Source organism: Strongylocentrotus purpuratus, unplaced genomic scaffold, assembly GCF_000002235.5.
Source record: "Strongylocentrotus purpuratus isolate Spur 01 unplaced genomic scaffold, Spur_5.0 spur5_contig_819, whole genome shotgun sequence".
In the NCBI taxonomy this organism is placed as follows: domain Eukaryota; kingdom Metazoa; phylum Echinodermata; class Echinoidea; order Camarodonta; family Strongylocentrotidae; genus Strongylocentrotus; species Strongylocentrotus purpuratus.
Genome location: NW_022145523.1, coordinates 281,838 through 297,366, shown reverse-complemented (window position 1 = coordinate 297,366; position 15,529 = coordinate 281,838). Strand labels below are relative to the sequence as shown.

Genomic DNA, 15,529 nt, shown 5'->3' with positions numbered 1-15,529 from the left:
AAAAAAAAACAATGAATTTACTATTACAATCGATACTCAAAAAAACCTAGAATACTCAACAATGTCTTACAATATAGAAACTAATAATGTAACATATAAATTGTGTACATATACAAATTATTTAACTTTTTGTCTTGTGGAATAGCTATGTTCTATATATAATGTCACAGTAATCTATCAAAATATGAGACAAATTTTCATTGACTATATAGAAAGTATAACATGAAAGTAGAAATTGTTACATCGTGTAAATTATACACGTTTAGAATTCGCAATCTTTTAAATAATGGATCTGGAGGATTTCTCCATTATTTTCTATGAATATAATATTAGGCTAGTCTTATAAGTGCTTCCCCACACCTCTATTCCGTAAGAAATGTGTGATTGTATAAAGAATAATATCAGAGTACGGCTAATAATGATAATAATAATATGTCTTGTTTACCCAGGGTAGCCTCATCAGTATTCATACTGTTCTCCCTGAGGGCCCTGCAATCAAAATATATTACCCCGGTCATCGGGTTCAGGCTTACCCGCACACAATGTCGCAATCTAAATAGCACTCCACTTTTTTTTTTAATACACTGATTTACAAAACGAATATGACTATTCCAAGACAAATTTATGTCTATCCATGTGAACCTTAACAAAAGTGGCAACATCAACCTCTTAAATTTCCTCGACAGCGATTTTCAGTTTCATACATATTTTGTTCCTCCTACTACTTATTAACATGTAATTAGTTTTCATTGAATTAATTGTAAGTTTGTCAGCAATGCACAACTTAGGTATATTCTGTCTCTTCATTTATATCAATTTTACCCTGGTCAGCAGGAAAAGTATGAAATAAGTTGGAATCATCGGCAAACAGCCGAAAATCTAAATAATCAGTAACAACAGTTGGCAAATCATTTATATAGATTGAAAATAGAGTTGGCCCTAATACTGATCCTTGTGGAACACCACATCTTATCTTATTCCTTTCTGATAACGTTTGACCACACTGAACAAACTGAAATCGGTTACTGAGATAATCTTTAACCCATTCTAGAGTAGAGGTAACCCTCGAGTACCATAACTAGATAATTTTATGATTAATTGTGTCAAATGCTTTTTTTAAATCGATGAACATACCCAAAGTTACTCTCTTAAAAAAAAAGAATGATTTTTCACTCTATTTTCATTTTCTGGGAGTGACGTCCGTGATCACTTGTTTAGGAGTGAAAATCAATTGATTTTAGAGTGCTCTCTAAGAAGAAAAGAGTGAATGTTCACTCTATTTTCACTACATTTTCACTCTCCAGATGAGTGACGTCCGTGATCACTCGATTTTTTTAGAGAGTACTTTACCCTGATCTATAGATTTCAAAGTTGAATTGATCAAGTTGATCAATGATAATTTAGTGCTATATTTCTTACGGAATCCATTTTTGATGGTAATTGAATATATAATTTTTTCTAGAAATTGTATTAATCTGATATTTATCAATTTTTCAAAAACTTTACTGATGGCAAGTAGAACCGATATTGGTCTATAGTTACCTGAATCTTCTCTTGGCCCTTTTTTGTGTAGGGGAGTAACCTTTTCAATCTTTATTCATCTGGAACCTTGCTAGTTTCTAATGACAAGTCAAATGTATATGCCAGTGGATGTGAAATAAATGGAGCACTGTCTTTAAGTAATTGCACTGGAATGTTATCGTGACCCCAAAATGTTTTGGTATCAAGAAGCACAGCTTGACTTCTAAATTCAACTGCAGTTATTGGTTTCCAAAATAGAGATTGCTCGATATTCTGCCCCCCCCCCCCCCCCCACCAAAAAAAAAAAAAAAAAAAATCACCATAATATGCTATATCTCTAGTCGGCAATTCATCTGCTAAATTCAGTCCAATATTTACAAAAAATATCAGATTAAGATGTAAGTTGCATATTTTCTCCACGAACCTTCTTAATAAGTCTGTCCACCTCAGCGCTTCTCGGTCATCTGTTTTATCCAGCTAACAATAATGACCCATGTTTTATTTGTGTCCTTCATTATTTTGTAACAAATCGCAATAGTAATTCATTTTTGCATTTCTTACTAGAGTGAGCAGTACATTCTGCACTTTTTGTACTTATCAACAAGATCCTGTCGGTGATTTGATTAAATAACTTTTGAATACATTGTGACACGAATAGATTGCATGATCCCTCGAGATATCCATGTTTTTTGCAGCTTTCTTCTTTCCTAACTGCTTAGTAAGCAATGGTGCATGTTTATTACGAAGGTTAGAAAGAAATGGAGAGAGCAAGAGAGAGAGAGAAAGAGAGAGTAAGAGAGAAAGAGAGAGAGAGAGAGAGAGAGAAAGAGAGAGAGAGAGAGAGAATACAGAGTTTTAAAAAAGTGTGGAAACACTTGGTATCGAAGTGTAAAATAATGAAAGTCGATAATTCCTGTCGATGATTTGATTTAATAACTTTTGAATACATTCTATATTTTACACGAATAGATTTTATGATCCCTCGAGATATCCATGGTTTTTTAAAGCAACTTTCTTCTTTCCTAACTGCTCAGTAACTAATGGTGCATCTTTATTGCAAATGTTAGAGAGAGAAACAATGGAGAGAGATATAGAAAGCCGAGAGAGAGAAAGAGAGAGAGAGAGAGAGATAGAGAGGGAGAGAGAGAGAGAGAGAGAGAGTGAGAAAAAACGAAAAAGAAGAGATTTAAAAAAGGTTGGAAACACTTGGTATCGAAGTTTAAGTGAATCAAAGTGATTAAATCAATTTAATAATTTGGCGTCGCTAAGATACAACTTCTTACACTTCTAGTTTGTGGTTCGATTCGGTAATCTCATCATACCCTTGAAACGTCATGACAAGAAGTTCGCCTTACCCGCTTGGCAGTAATTTATTTCCCAACCCAATTTAGGCTTTTACGCCTTACTTAGCTGGATGATCCTTCATCAGTTGCGCAGAAAATATATTTTATTCAGTTTGTATCAGAGAGATTATACCCACGTATATCGGAAGTAATTCTTGACCACCAAAAATTAGAGATAAAAATCAAACGAGTATTACGAGGAGTTTAATCTCTAATTCCAAACTGTGGAAATAATTCCTTTAAAATGCGTATACGCTCACAAAAATTCTTCATTTTTCGGAAGATGCCAAGTTCAGGAAAAATGGAAAACTCCTCGTCGTCTTATTATCTTCCAAATGATACCCCCGCCTATTATTCTTTCCAAAGGATAAAAGTAACTGTCGTGAGTCTATATTCTATCAGTACGACTCTTATTCTTTTGTTCAACGCCTTCAATCTGTTGGTTGTTCCCCGTGTTAGCGATTGGAGTGAAAACACCAAGCTTGCCTTGCTGGCGATAACAATTGTTGATCTTCTTACTGGGTTCGTTTGCTCAAGCTCAGGCCTATTTTTCAATATGCTCCCTCCCACCGTACGTGACGTGATCGTCATTATCTGTCCCGCTTTAACCTGGCAATCAATGTGGATCTTGACCCTGACATGCATTGACCGCTTCATTGCGGTAAGCCGACCGCTGCGGTATCACACCATCCTACCGCGTCGTCGTTTCATGACCGCTATAATCATTGCAGCATCGGTAGCACTCCTGAATTCAAGTGTAAGTTTTATTCACAGCAGGGTGGCAGGTGTTTGTCACCCATATTCAGGCGTCTGTGCATCGGGTATTAGACCAAGTTTTGTCATCTACACCGTTTTCCCGACCTGCGGGGTAGTTTTGACAATCTATACCAATGCTCGCTTGTTGTGGATAATTCGTAAGCATCGACGCCAGATAGCCACGCAGCATCATGCGGTAAACGCCCTTCAAAACCAACCGACCTCGTCTACTAAAGGCCTGAAGACTATTCTCTTCATCACTGCCGCATTCTATACATCTTGGATACCATCCACGTTAACTAATTTGATATCTGCCACTATCACGCAACAAGTCCCGCCCTACACCACGATAGCATTGAGGTATTTGATAATATGTCAAAGCTGGTGGAACGCGGTTATTTACTGGTTCATAAATCCACCGTACCGCCGCGTCGCAATGAATGTACTACGTCGCCTGATTAGAAAGGGGGATGGGCCTACACAACAAACAGTAACTGTTAGTACCATACAACAACCATCTTAAGTAGATATGAATATTCATGATCATCCTAAAGAAGCTATAGAGTGTAATATATTGACTATTATGAGCGTAAAATCAAGAGATACAAAATAATGTGTTTCATCATATCGACATTTATAATATATTACATTGTCTACCACCGTGAAATCTTACGATTGTGGTTCATGAAATTTACAAAGTCTGGTTAAAAGAAAAATGATTATCATACTTCATCCAGTGATAAGTATTATTGCATGTTGGTAGGAGCAATTGCATGTATTGATGTATTTGCTCCCAAGAGCTTTTCCTTAACAAATCCACTGAATAAATGTAATTTATCAAAATACAGAATATGTTACGTAAAAATAACAGAGTATCCCATTACCATGAGTACTGAATCGTTTTACCTCCTTTCTTTGATGAATCATAAACTAACCCTGAACTAAAGAAGGGAACCCACCAAGATTGTTAAACTAGAGAAGTGCACTTCAAATATAACAAATAATTACCCTCGACAGGTTTGCTTTTAAAAATATTGAATTTGATTCCTTGATATATTTCTATGAATTGCAGCTTCTTAATGAGATACGGCTACAGGCCAATTCTGTCGGCCACAGTAACAAACGTAATAGTTAACCGTTTTTGTATTTATTGGTGATACTTCTTTAATAATTTAATTCATACATTGTATTTTTCAGCTGGTCTACACCTTTTTCTTTTAATGATGTTATTTGATTTGCCCCTTTTGTTACCCCGTTTCCTTCTAATTCTTTGAAAGATAAGATGCATCAATTATTATACGTGCATTTTCACTATGCACTATCATTCTTATTTTTTGCTTTACCTCTGACGTCATTCCTGGATAAATCTCTTTGATTTGCAGCACATAAATTAATGAGGGTCTGCAAACGATGAAATTTCTTTAATTTGTTCATATAATCGATGTCTTTATATTATTTCATGTTAGTTTTCTTTCGTCTTATATGTAGTCGTATGTATCTCCATGAATTAAATTGTGCCGATTATTCTTAATTGTATGATGTGAATAAGAATAGCACATAAACGGTCTCACGCACACCCACACTCACCCACACACATTCGAGAAACGGAGAGAGTACTTCACAGCGATCGGCTACAGACAAAATTTATCAGCCACAAGGTCAAAACAATGTGAATAAGTTCAATAGTTAACTTCAAATGTATTTATTTAGACATGTCAGAAATACACTCTAATCAACGGGAAGTTGTACAAAATATAGATGATCTTGATTATGTAATATCTTGTAAATATTAACTTGATATTTACTTGTCAAAGTTTTCATTAAAGAGAAGTTATAAACATTAAAGACCTTTTCGTTTATATGAATGGTATGGCTAAACTGTACGCACTGGAACAACCATAAACCCAAATTTTCTATGAAAACAAATTATATCTAGTATGAGATGTGTAGTGAGTCGGATCAATAAATATTTGCATACAAATAAACGAAATGTTTATTGCCACGTGTCAAGAAGACCCATGGTAAAGAATGGTACCATATCTCCATTGGAATGTATCACTGATCACCATGAGCTCCTTTGCATAAATCTGAGTAAAGTCTCGACATTATTATCACATGTGTTACAATATATACAAACAAAAAGATTCATGATAAAGAATTGTATCATATCTCCTCAAGAATGAATCACGAGTGAACATGAGCTCTTTCGCTGAGACATGAACACAATCTTTGCATTATTGTTACATGTGCTACAGTTAATCAAGAAGGCCCACAATACAGAATGCTGTGGTGTACGATGCGCAGTCATAAATTGCGCCTTTAATGGTTCAAACAGAAGAAAAAAAACTTGACATTCTTTTAAGTTAAGGTCTCTAAAAATGATTACCTTTCCCGCTTGTTGATGTGAACGTCTGTCGGCACTTATGGGAATCAGAAAATCCTTTTGGGAAAAACAGGCAGAGGGGAGAGAGAGGGAGGGAGAAAGAGGCAACAAGACAGGTACAATAATTAATGGCATGCAGGAGGACAGACAGAAGAACAGGTAGAGAGAGAGGGAGAGAGAGAGAGACAGAGAGAGAGAAGAGAGAGAGAGAGAGAGAGATAGAGAGAAAGAGATAGAGAGAGAGAGATAGAGAGAGAGAGAGAGAGAGAGAGAGAAAGAGATAGAGAGAGAGATAGAGAGAGGCAGAACGTCAGGTACTATTATAGTTGGCAGAAGGACGAGCAGAGAGAGAGATAGGGGGCAGACAGACAGGTATAATATTATCACTTGCTTAAAGACAGGCAGAGATTCACGCAGGCAGAGGGGTGGAGAGAGAGAGAGAGAGAGAGAGAGAGAGAGAGAGAGAGAGAGAGGGAGAGACTGAGAGACAGAGCGACAGGTACAATATGAGATTCACGCAGCCAGGCAGAGGGGTGAAGAGAGAGAGAGAGAGAGAGAGAGAGAGACCGGATGGGACAGGTCCAAAGTCCAAGTTCATCGTAGCGTTATACTAATAGTCAATTGCCAAAGGGGTAAACAGCAGCCAAAATATATATTCCTTTTTGTGAAAAGAAAGAAAAGAAAAGAAAAACCGAAACAAAAAACGGTACATTTCCCCCGCATATAATACGTGTCACTTTGGGAGTCGTCGGTTTTTTTACTTGAGTGTGCAGGGCTATCACTGTGTGCTCGTTTGTAAGACATTCATGTCTGTCTACCATAATACAAGCCACCTTAGTTTGATTTGTTTCCCAACTGGTTTTTAATCATTACATTTCGATTTCAAACTCAAGCGTTGGTTCTTTCGATGTGTATAGCGTGACAGATCGAGAACCATGACAGCTCAAGAGAAAGTTAGACTAGCCTGCGGTATTTGTTTTATTCTGGCTCTTGGACAAGCTATATTCTTGCTGTCAAGAGGACACAAGCACCACCATGATGTTCAAGCACTAGTCGGTAAGATATTCAATATGTTAATGGTTATGGGGGAGGGGGTAGGGGGGGTTGCGATAATGCACCGAAGCTTAAAACATTACCAACAAGAGTGCCCACAGAATCTCCACAGGCAATTTACCTCTACATGACTGTTTGTGTTCCACAATGTAGGAGAATCAAGCGTTGGCAAATAAGTTAGGCTATATCTCATAAAGCTACATTGTTTCAAAAAGTATGATTTTTCTCTCACCGTCCCCCCCCCCTCTCTCTCTCTCTCTCTTTCACCTTCACTCACACGCACGCAGTCTCCCCCTCTCCCTCTCATCATGACACCAACCTCCTAAACAGCAGGGTTTAAAGCTAGGGTAGGCTGTTGTTGTTGTTGAATTTAATGGCGTTTTCCATCGTCGTTAGATGATTTCGCCATCATTGTTATACCAACAATCGTTTTATACATAAGAAATCACGAAAAAGAAAGAGAGAGAAAGAGAAAGAGAGAGAGAGAGGGAGAGAGAGGGAGAATGAGTTGAAGGGGTGGGGTGTCAGAAAGAGAGACCCTGATCCTTGTATTTCAGTGCTGTATACCGTTTATATTATTAAAAATGGCCATGTGCCGTTTACGGCTTTTATCACCCTTTAAAAAATACTTTTTGAAACAATGTTTTCATATAGTTATTTTCAAGGAAAATAACATAACTAACATAATTTTATACACATAACGTAAATACAAACAGTTCAATATGAACATAAAAGCACACGGTCATTATTTATCGGGCCATATGAGGTAAGATAATATTTAAAAAAAGCTTGTTTTAGCCTGTATGCATCAGATGGGCATGTCCTGGGTCAACCATGTTTTCCTTTGACCATGTTTCGATGTCCACGCATTCCTCAACACACCAATGCATCATGTATGGACAGTACATCAATATGCTGTTCATATACAAATCTCAGCGAGTTAAGAAACACACGATCAGATGAGATATGTTCCACTATACGGTTGTCAGTTGATAAAAGATCATTATAGCAAGTACATTTAACGTAGATCCATAACCACAGATGATCTTGAATCCATTTATTCTCATTTTTATCTTTATGTAGGTTTGGGGCTAGGAATGACGATAAGCGCAGCTCTATTTACATTCACCATGTGCTCTCATCACTGCAGTCCGTTCATTTCTATCAAAGTACTCGTTCTGAAGTATGCCTTTCATTGGCTTCTTTGGTTTTTGAAACGAAAGCACTGGCATGCCTTCCAAAAGAGCAACGAGAATTGTACGAAAGCCCAGTCCGAGTTCCTATTGAAGACAATCCGCAAACAACAAGACACCGCGTACGGGAAGGACTTCAACTTGAAGGAGATATCTTCTGTCGAAGACTTCCTCAAGAAACATCCTCTGACAACCTACGACCATTACCGAAAATACATTAAACGGGTGGCTAAGGGAGAGCAAGGCGTCATGTTCCACAAAAAACCTAGTGTCCTTGGTAAGACGTCAGGGACCACAGGTTTGGCCAAAGTGTTTCCGGTTAGTGAAGAATACATGAATAACATTACTCTAAGAGGAAACGCTGTGACGTCAGCCCTTCGAAATCAGGCTGGCATTGCTGATCCCAAACCACTACAAATGACGTGTTCGCTTTTAGTACATGGTGCTGTAGGTTTCTCGGAAGGAGGCACCCCAGTTGGGTCGGTGACCGCGTTCATGATGTCAGATGCCATCAGGGAGATTCTATTCTGTACGCCACCACTTGGTGCAAGCATAGTGCACGAGCCAACTTCTATGTACATCCACGCCCTCTTTGCGCTTCGAGATGAACACCTTGGCAGCATCTGGTCTCCTTTCGCCTCCTCCCTCTTCATCTTCTTCCGTTTCCTGGAGGTATCCTGGAACATGCTGGTGCAGGATATCCGCAGTGGTTCCATCTCTGAAAAGCTGCCGTCACTGTCTCCTAGGGATCGAGAAGAACTCAATAGATTCCTCTACCCAATGCCCGATCGAGCCAATGAGATAGAGAGACAGTTCCGTATGGGGTTCGACAACATTGTGAGTAGGTTGTGGCCGAGAATGCCCGTATTGTACGGTGTTACATCAGGTTCCATGCAGCCATTTGTACAACGTCTCAAGAAGTATAGTGGAGGTGAGTTACTATGATCTCCATTAAGAAATGTCTCGAATTCTGATAAGGCAATAAAAACATGTCATCTGCCAGAACCGGGAGGATCAGAATTGCAGTACCCCAGAACTTTTTGTTTTTGCTGTTCACAAATTTATTGGATGCATTCTAAGTGCCATAATCAGGTGAAAGATCACTTCGTCATTATATTTGCTACGAATGACAACCTGATTTAAGAAAAATAATAACTTGCCGTAATACAGCTTAACAACAATATTTTCAGTGAACATGCCTCTCCCGACCCCCCGCGTTAAAAAAAAAGCATTCAATCTCTTTATAATGAGCATGTAATGATGAGGAAAAATGCATTATTAAAAAACAAAAATACTGTCTTATGTTTCATTTCAAGGACTTAATATATTCCCGTTACGCATTTTATACGTAAAAAGAAATATACGCATGTCAATTCACGAGGGGTCTTCAAAATGTATATCACAATATAAAAACTGGACAAATAGTATACCAGAGCTTTACAACTGATCAGCAACAATTCATTTACAGATTTGAAAATCCTGTCGGGTTTCTATATTTCTACTGAGGGCCTTGTTGGATACGCATGTGAGTTCCCAGATGACGGACAGACGAAATACGTGTGCGTAGCAGACGGTATATTCTGTGAATTTATACCTGCTGATTACTGGTTAGTTATATGAAATTTAATTATTTTGATATAAATCAAAAGAATTTCAGGCAAAAGGCAGAACAAAATAATGAAAAAGTACATGGCAAATATGGTAATAATAATAATACTTATACACTACGAAAAATAATGCCATTAAATCTCATGAAATAAAAAGTCGGGACCAACTTCTAGCATTATAATTATGAAATTAAAACACAGAAAACCGAAGACAAGATTCTATCCTAATCCACCTCTATTAACAATATTTGTTCTTCTTATGACTCCTTGCTCTTCGATGCTTTCATCTATCTTAAATTTTACCCTGATATAATCAGAATAAGATATATGTCATGATAATTATATTCGAATATAATGTATATAGGCCTATGAAATAATAAACTTTTCTGCTTGAGGCTCCATGTTACAGGTATACTTACACCACACTCTATATACATTACGAGCAAGCAAATTTGAAATCTGATGCAACAAAGTTCAACTGTTCTATTTCACTGATACGTATCGGTTTTCTATGTTTAATGAGAGAAGATCTTGGTCTCATGAACTCTGTTGCGTGGTGATATTTTCTAAATGATCTAGAGCATAACGTTTCACTTTGTTGATGTTTGTGCCAATAACGAAGTTCTTTTGAACATGTTAAAGCCAATCCAATCTTCACTTCTGGCGCAGCGAATTCTAGACTTGTATAGGTTGTCATCAAATCTCTAAAATGATAACCTTTCCAGATTGTTTGGGATAGAGACGTTTTTTGTAAATGAAAAATTAGAAAATGTTATTACGTTTTCTTTTTAACTATAGTTGTAAAATTTCAGCTACATTGTGAGCTAATTTGGCTTTTACAACTCTCCATTCAAAAGGATCCAGCAACGCCCTAGCTGAAATCTCAGAGGAGCTGCATTTCGACACTCACTGACTAGATTAATTATGTCGGATGGATCGTATAGGGCCAATTTGGTGTTCATTCATAGAGACACACCCTTTTTTTTTTTTTAAGAGCACCAAAAATGTCAAAGTTCTCCCCCCCCCCCCAAAAAAAAAAATCGCGACTGACGCACAACTAACAATACTCTTATTCATAAAAACATGAAAATGATATTGACACAAGTGTAATGTATCGTTATTATATAGGTTACGCTGTTTTGCACATGATGTGAGAGAATCAGTCAGTTCAGTTCAGTCAAATGTAATCCCCAAATCATAAAAAGACAGACACCTTTGAGGGGATTGCGTGCAGGAAAGTATAAGGCCAAACAGGCGCGTACGCAGGATTTTTTCAAGGGGGGGGGGGGGGGGTTAACATTTTAAATCAGGCCGAAAATTTCGCATCGACTCAGCCAGCCGCTGAATAAGGGGGGGGGGGGGGGGGGGGGTAAGAGGACACTTTTTTTTGGGGGGGGGGTCTCGAAATTTGCAAATTTGACATTTTGCTCCGTTGGGGGGAGGTAAGGTCACCTTTTTTATGTCAGCCATGGGAATATTTATTTTATTTTATTTTTATTAAAAAAAAAAAAAAAAAAAAAAAAAAAAAAACCCAAAGGGGGGGGGGGGGGGGGGGTTTCTTTTAGGGGGTTTATACACATAAAAATACCAAAGGGGGGGGGGGTTTAACCCCCAAAACACCCCCCCCCCCTGCGTACGCGCCTGAGGCCAAATATTGCTTCTGAAACAAACAAGCAAATTTGAAATATAATATGTACAACAAATTCAATAGTAATATGTCCACCGATACGTATTGTTGTTGATGGTTAATGAGAGAAGAATATAGGTCTCTATAGGTCTCGTCTATGAGAAAGACACACGATAAAACAGTGTGGTTTAATTTGGTCTCGTAGACATTAAGCATTAAATGCAATAATTGCACTGTATAGTATGGTTTCTGAGAGTTGCTGGGTTAATGAGAGAAGAATTCGGTCTCGAACCTTGTTACACCTAGGTCTCGGTCTCGTCTATGAGAAAGAACGGAGATAAAACGGTTAGCTTAAATTTCGAATCGTGATCAGAATATCCCTTTTTAGGCATGACTGTGATCAATTAGTGACAGTCTAATCGTGACCAGAATCTCAGGTTTCACGAGAGCGTGTGATGCCCATTATGTGAACATTATTTACCCGGTCACTGAGAAATTATTATATTCGGTTGAAATATATGATTATAATGATTTTATTCGGTTCAAATATTGTACCATTGTGTGACTCGGCAGTGAGGATGAAAACCCAGGTACTCTGTTGATGGATGAGGTACGGGAAGGAGAATGCTACGAGCTGGTCATTACCAATACAGATGGTCTCTATAGATACCGGATGGGTGATGTCGTCCTCATTACAGGGTTCTACAATACCACGCCCATCTTCCAGTTCCAATATAGGTAATGAAGGTTATTGGTTCAAAACCCTTATCAGTCATAATGTATTTAAGTTGTTCCTTCCAACTACATGGACGGCGGTTTTTTTTTCATGGACGGGGAGGCGAGGTATCGTAGACATTCTCTCTCTCTCTCTCTCTCTCTCTCTCTCCCTCTCACATCTCCCTACTCTCACTCTCTCTCTCTCTCTCTCTCTCTCTCTCTCTCTCTCTCTCTCACTCTCTATACTCTCCCATGCCTTTTGACATTTTAGCGTAACCCCTGTCGGCATATTTGAACATTAAATTTAAGGTACCTTTTTTTGCTTTAGAAATGTTTTCGGCAAACTTCGGCGTCCAGTTTTGTTCCTGCAATTTTTTGCATTCAAAAGGACAAGCAGCACGCCTGGTACTATGATAGTTTGTTCGACTATTCCTGTTTTAGTCAATTGATGTTGATATTATTGGTATTCATTTAACAGGAATGGAGAACTGCTGAGTCTGTGTGCCGAGAAAACATCTGAGGTGGCGGTGACCAAAGCTCTGGAGGAAACAGCCGAGAAATGGGACGATGTCGAGATCGCGCAGTATGTGTGTGCAGAGAGTCCTCTCTACGATGAGGCAAGAGGTAAAATGTTAAAGATTGGTAAAGATAGATAGAAAGATAGATAAATAGATAGATAGATAGACATATATTATAACGATTAATAGATAGGTAAATAGAGAGAGAGAGATTGCGCAGTATACGTGTGCGCATAGAGCCTAGCTCATTATACGATGAGGCAAGCTAGAGGTAAGATGTTGAAGATTGGTAAAGATAGATACATAATTATACATATAGAGGGATAGAGAGAAAGATTGATAATTGATAGATATATAAATAGAGAGGAAAAAGAGCGGCATGTAGGTAGCGGAAAAGGGAAAGTGAGAGCTAGAGCTAGAGAAACAGAGAGAGAGAGAGAGAGAGAGAGAGAAAAGGAGAGAACGTAAGAAAGAAAGTAATGTACGCTCTAAGACGGATAGAATAATGACAACAATGAGCCATTCACGCATACGATGTGTTTTCATGTATCTGTCAATAAATGATCGAAAAGCGAGATGATCTATTTGGCATGATTTGTATATTCTTATATATTTTATTGAGTATATTATTCATTACAAAACTTCATTAATACAGTAACATTATAGTGTAGGAAAAAATAACTTTCTCTTTCTTCTTTTGCTCGCAGTTCTGGAAATTGAAAACTTTTTTGTTTAATAAGAGATGCCATCAGTGACCCCGTCGCGAAATTGTGCCCATACGCCTTTATAACCATGAGATCATTACCTTTTCTATGTTAAATCCTTTCGTTAAATTTCTCTAATATTTTTTCCTAGGCACGAATGAAGACTTGAGTGCAAACATTCTTTATTACGTCATCTTCGTAGAGCTTTCAGCTTCCACGGACTCACTGCTAACATCGGTTCGCAATGTACAGATGAAGGTATGACAAAATAATGGTCAACATATTCCATAGTCATCGCAGAATCATATTTTGAGGGTGATACTTAAATCGGAAATAATCAATCGTACACTATTGTGTGTCGGGCAATAAGCGAAATTGTAATTTTCTATATAAATTAAAAAATGACTATATGTGAAAATCAGTACATTCGATTCACGACTACTGTTTTCCATTGCCCTTCTTTCTTTTCGATGAATTCATATATATTTGTTTATATAGGTTTCATATCGGGAATAAGCTTTTTGTTTGACTTCTGCTTTATGTAATCTGCGCACTGAGTGTGTCGATAGCTAGGTCTATAAACATTTTCGTTATACATATGTTAACAGATCGGAGAGATGATATAATAAATCGTGTGTAATTCGTTGTTATTCCGTTGAAAAACAAGTTCAAATCAAGACTTTTATGTTTAAGGTTAGCGAATCATTACATTGTTTTGGCGCTCTCACAATACATTAAGGAGAAATTATAATCATTATCCAAAAATTGTTGTTGTTCTAATGATGAGCCTCTTAATATTGACTGTAAGAGATTCTTGAAATTTGACCCTTTTATCCCCCCCCCCCTCTCCCCCCTCCCTTCCCCCGTCTTGCAGTTCGAGGCTGAGTTTGACGCTAACCTTAGGACCTTCTCGGAGTCTTATGACAAGTGCAGGGAGAAGAGCAAGCTGGGTCCTCCCCGCGTCGTCTTCCTCGATCGCCACGCCTTCTCCCACTTCAGAGGGTTCCTCCTGGAGACGTCAACAGCCTCTGCGGGACAGTTCAAGATTCCCAAGAAACTTCGCGAGCTAAGGTGGATCCAACTCTTCCTGAGCCACGAGATCAAGACCGTTTCCGTCGATGATAAGGTGGAGGATAAGGTGGAGGATAAGGTCGATGATAAGGCCGAGGACGAGGTCGAGGACTTGTCCAAAGTCACCGGTGATGATCTTGTATAGACAGAAAACAATGTTTCAGGGAAAGAACTCACTGGATTCATTGTCAGAAAGTACTATTTGTTATGTTGTTTATATTTATATGGAATACAGAAGAAAGTAAATCATATCAAATTAAATCAAATCAAGCAATCTATTTCATTTCTAATATTGTTGCAATTAATTATATCTTACTATTTCATATCAGATCTGAAACATGAAAATAATCGTAAGTTACTACTGTGGAGTTGTGATTGCTTGCAGGAAATACGATTAATTTGAAGCTGGCGCAATGCAACGTTACATTGGAGAAGTAAATTCTACTTTTCTTGAGTTATGTTATAAAAAGACAGTGATGCCAGAAATCTATGTTTCTTCATTACTCAGAGCTTTCTTCAAAACAGTCGTAGAATTTGTTTTAAAGGTGGTAGATCGGGGCACTGGATTTAGTGGGTGTAGAGGATGGCTTACTTGAGTGGAACATTACTATATTTAAAGTAAACTTTGTTCAAGATTATAATTGTAAAACAGCATCTGAGGAACAGCAGGAACTAATACTTCAGCAAGCTCTGCTTATAGTTAGTTCCTCTTTTCTCGTGCTATTTCTATCATATTTGTCGTTTCATTGTATATATTTTTTGTAATTTACTGTCTTATTCATTGTATTATGTTTTGCATGAGAAATAAAATCATTTTAATAAAAAACGAACTAAAAAAAAACAACATATTGTCATGCACGGGGGCCGGTAGTAGGTATTTTTTTAGAATTGGGTCTAGAAGAAAAAAAAATCTCTTAATCAGGAGGAAATGTTTAAGAAACTTTTTGATATATAAAAAGGGAGAGGAAGAGAATAATAATAAAGACACAAACCTGATGAAAAACGCACCAAAATGGCGAATTTTGTAACAAAATTA

At 37.7% G+C, this 15,529-nt stretch overlaps 1 protein-coding gene across 1 annotated transcript; it reads left to right on the top strand.

Annotated features, from left to right (window-relative positions):
* Window positions 1–6,853: 6,853 nt before the first annotated feature.
* Window positions 6,854–14,766, top strand: LOC115922162 (putative indole-3-acetic acid-amido synthetase GH3.10). The gene is made up of 7 exons (XM_030980429.1): window positions 6,854–7,059; window positions 8,140–9,180; window positions 9,718–9,856; window positions 12,057–12,221; window positions 12,679–12,824; window positions 13,574–13,680; window positions 14,297–14,766. The coding sequence occupies exons 1-7, from the start codon at window positions 6,939–6,941 to the stop codon at window positions 14,636–14,638; spliced, it is 2,061 nt and encodes a 686-aa protein (XP_030836289.1). The 5' UTR covers window positions 6,854–6,938; the 3' UTR covers window positions 14,639–14,766.
* The last annotated feature ends 763 nt before the right edge of the window (window positions 14,767–15,529 follow it).